The 3183-nt window shown below is 43.3% G+C and overlaps 1 protein-coding gene across 1 annotated transcript; it reads right to left on the reverse strand.

Moving 5' to 3' along the window:
- Nucleotides 1-1821: 1821 nt before the first annotated feature.
- LOC105729051 (olfactory receptor 2AT4-like) lies at nucleotides 1822-2811 on the reverse strand. Its single transcript, XM_012469675.2, has one exon. The coding sequence runs from the start codon at nucleotides 2785-2787 to the stop codon at nucleotides 1822-1824; it is 966 nt and encodes a 321-aa protein (XP_012325098.1). The 5' UTR covers nucleotides 2788-2811.
- Between the last annotated feature and the right edge of the window lie 372 nt (nucleotides 2812-3183).

The raw sequence follows: 3183 nt of genomic DNA on the forward strand, positions 1-3183 counted from the left end.
ATTTGTTGTTGTTGTGGGCGTTCTTTATATATTCTGGTTATTAATTTATTATCAGATATGTGATTGGCAAATATTTTCTCCCATTCTGTGGGTTGTCTTTTCACTCTCTTGATAGTGTCCTTTGATGCACAAAAGTTGCGGCGATTTTTTCTTAGTTGGGAAATACTGAGAGACTACGAATTAGCAAGTATAGCTACAAGTGAAAACATTGTTGTTGGTATGATTTCATGTCTACTCATGATAAAGGTTTAGGAGAAACCACAGGAAATAGTGACTGAGGGTAGAACTAGCCTGGGGTTCCATATCACTACCATTCACTTAACGTGTGATTAAGTCTTTGTTCTTCTAGAAGGGGAGCTGAAGATGAAAAGATGTTGTCATCTGGAGACACAGCAAACCAAAGCCCTGACCTGAAACTGAAATTGATACCAGAAGTGAAGTTCTGAACAGATAAACCCCAAACAGAACTTTGGTAGTAGTACTGCAGTACTTTTGGACTTGTTTATTGGGGGGTAGTGGAGTCTACAGTGAAAAAATTTCCTCTCTACATCCTTAGGTTAAATTCTGATAGTACATGGAATTCAGGGGCAAGGAGACTTACAAAGCTGTCTCTTTTAAACCTTGAGGAAAATAAAATAACATGAATCCCAATCCCAGCTGCCCAGGGTCGGTAAACAAGGAAACTCAAAGCCTTTATATCACCCTGTTTCAGAAAGCTGTTTCTGACCATAGTAGGATCTCTGAGATCACAGAAAGCTGAGTCCAGGAACAAATCATAACCTTTGTTGAATTGCACCCATTGAGTTCCCATTTACATTGGGTCTTATGCAATGAGAAAATGGTTAACGGTATTGCCTTGATTGACAAAAACTGGGACTCTAAAAATTGAAATGAGGCTATCTGTGAAGAGCCAGAGATGAGGATGTTTGTCACCTGTGTTCCCCCTTAACACTATTCACTGTTCTACATCTCCCTCACCGGACACACCTGACAGGTCTTCAAGAGGAAATTTGCCATAGGAGAAGGAAATAAGGAGCCTGGGCTCACCACTGGGGCCAGAAAGAGGAATATCTAAGACCATATTTCAAGAAAGGGTGGTGGCCACAGGAGCAGCATACTTCTGATAAGGAGAAACTTCTCCACTCAGCCACCCAGTGTCTCTACTTAGCCACTGTGGGGAAACTATAAGTAAAAGACTGTAATTTTTTTACCCAAATAGGTGTGCACCGCTTGCCTGAGCATAAGCTGGTGAGAGGCATGCTCTGCCTTTAGGACATCATGGGGTCTAGATAGTAGAGGCAAATTTCCTGTGTGGCTGGCATTGAAAATCAGTGGTGACAGTGAATTTTCAAGCAATAAGGATTGAGATGGGAGCAGTTTCAGAGTTTTTCCATTGAGAGGTATCTCTATCTAAGTTTCTATTTCAACAAAAAGGGCAAGAATAATTCACATCTAATAGCCAGCAATGCTAGGGATTTTCAGAAACATTGTAAGAAGAGATCCAAGGGAAAAGAGAGAATTTCTTGCTAATCAAATACTTGGAATCTCTGAGAATCAAAACTATTTGAATTAATGGTAATGTGACCTCAGTTATATTCACAGTCTTGTGAAATTTGGGGTTCACTCCTTAAAAATTGTATTTAAAGATCTTGTTCTTTTTTTCTATGAATTAAGAAAAAAAGTCATTATTTGATTACAGTGAAGGACTACCTAGGACTATATTTTGAGAATGAGTGTTCTAAGTACCGCGCTTTCTAAATTTTCCACTTTTCCGTCTATGTTATTGATATTTATGAGAGAAGATTAAGTTATTTCTGGGAATCAGGGTTTCCTAGCATTCTTTGGCTCCTGGGGACATGAAATGTTGGTGATGGCTGCTTTGATATCCTTGTTCCTCAGCGTGTAGATGAGAGGGTTGAGGACAGGTGTGAGAATGGCATATACCACATTGCCCATGATGTGGAAGTCAAGGGGCAGGTCAGCCCTGTAGGCCACATAGGCTATGGCAATGGATGAGTAGTAGGTGCCCACCACCAGGAGATGGGAGCCGCAGGTGGAGAAGGCTTTGGAGCGTCCTTCTTGGGAGTTGATGCGAAGCACAGATGTCAGGATGTGGGCGTAGGAGAAAAGCACCAGGAGAAGCGGGAGGAAGGACACCACCATGGCGATGCAGAAGCCCATGAAGGTCTGGGGGGTGGTGTCAGAGCAGGAGGCCTGGACCACAGCCAGATGGTCACAGAAGCAGTTGTAGATGTGGACAGTGCTGTCAAATGCCATCTGTGAGGTCTGTACCACTGCTGGAATGGGCAGGAAGAGTGCAGTGAGCCAGGCACTGGCTGCCAAGACAGCACTGGTCTGTGGGGTCATGAGGACAGGGTAGTGCAGTGGGAGGCAGATAGCCACATAGCGGTCATAGGCCATGACCACCAGGATGAAGGCTTCCGAGCAGGAGAAGCTGTGGAACAGGTACATCTGCAGGAAGCAGGCAGGGAAACTGAGGAAGCGGTCCCCAAGCAAGAATAGGGACAGCATCTTGGGGACAGTGGTTGTGGTAACAAGAATGTCCAAGGTGGAGAGGTTAATTAGGAGGAAGTACATGGGCCTGTGGAGGCTGGGCTCTGCCACCACAGCCACCAGGACCAATGCATTACCCATCAGGATGAGCAAATAGAGGAGGAGAAAGACAAAGAAAATAGGAAGGAAGAGGGATTTGGGCAGAGAGGGGATGCCCATAAGGTAGAAGATGGTCGAGGAGTCCCCTGTTCCATTACAGGTGATTGTTTCCATGGTGAGTTAAAGCTGGATGCTCCGAAGATGAGTACGGGGAACATCTTGGAACCAGGCCCATCTGGAAGCCAAAACAACCAGAGATTCTGGAATGAGAATTACGTAATGGTCACTGTATAATAGATGATGGGCTCTATCTTATCTCAAAATTCTTCATCCTATCCCAGAATTCTCTCTTTCCTTTTTAAATAAAGTATGGAAAAAGTACCTACAATATATAAATCACATGTTATTTGCTGGATATATAGTAGACGAGTTAGTGGGGCTGAAGAAAGACCTTAAGCAATGAATCATATAATTATTTAATTGCAATTGTGTTAAGTGCTTTGGAAGAACTTCTAGTCCTCTTTTCCATGTCCCATATGATTATCCTGGGGATATCAGATCTCTTAAAAC

This window comes from Aotus nancymaae, unplaced genomic scaffold (genome assembly GCF_030222135.1).
Source record: "Aotus nancymaae isolate 86718 unplaced genomic scaffold, 86718_ANA_hifiasm-v0.15.2.pri h1tg000059l, whole genome shotgun sequence".
Taxonomy (NCBI): Eukaryota; Metazoa; Chordata; class Mammalia; order Primates; family Aotidae; genus Aotus; species Aotus nancymaae.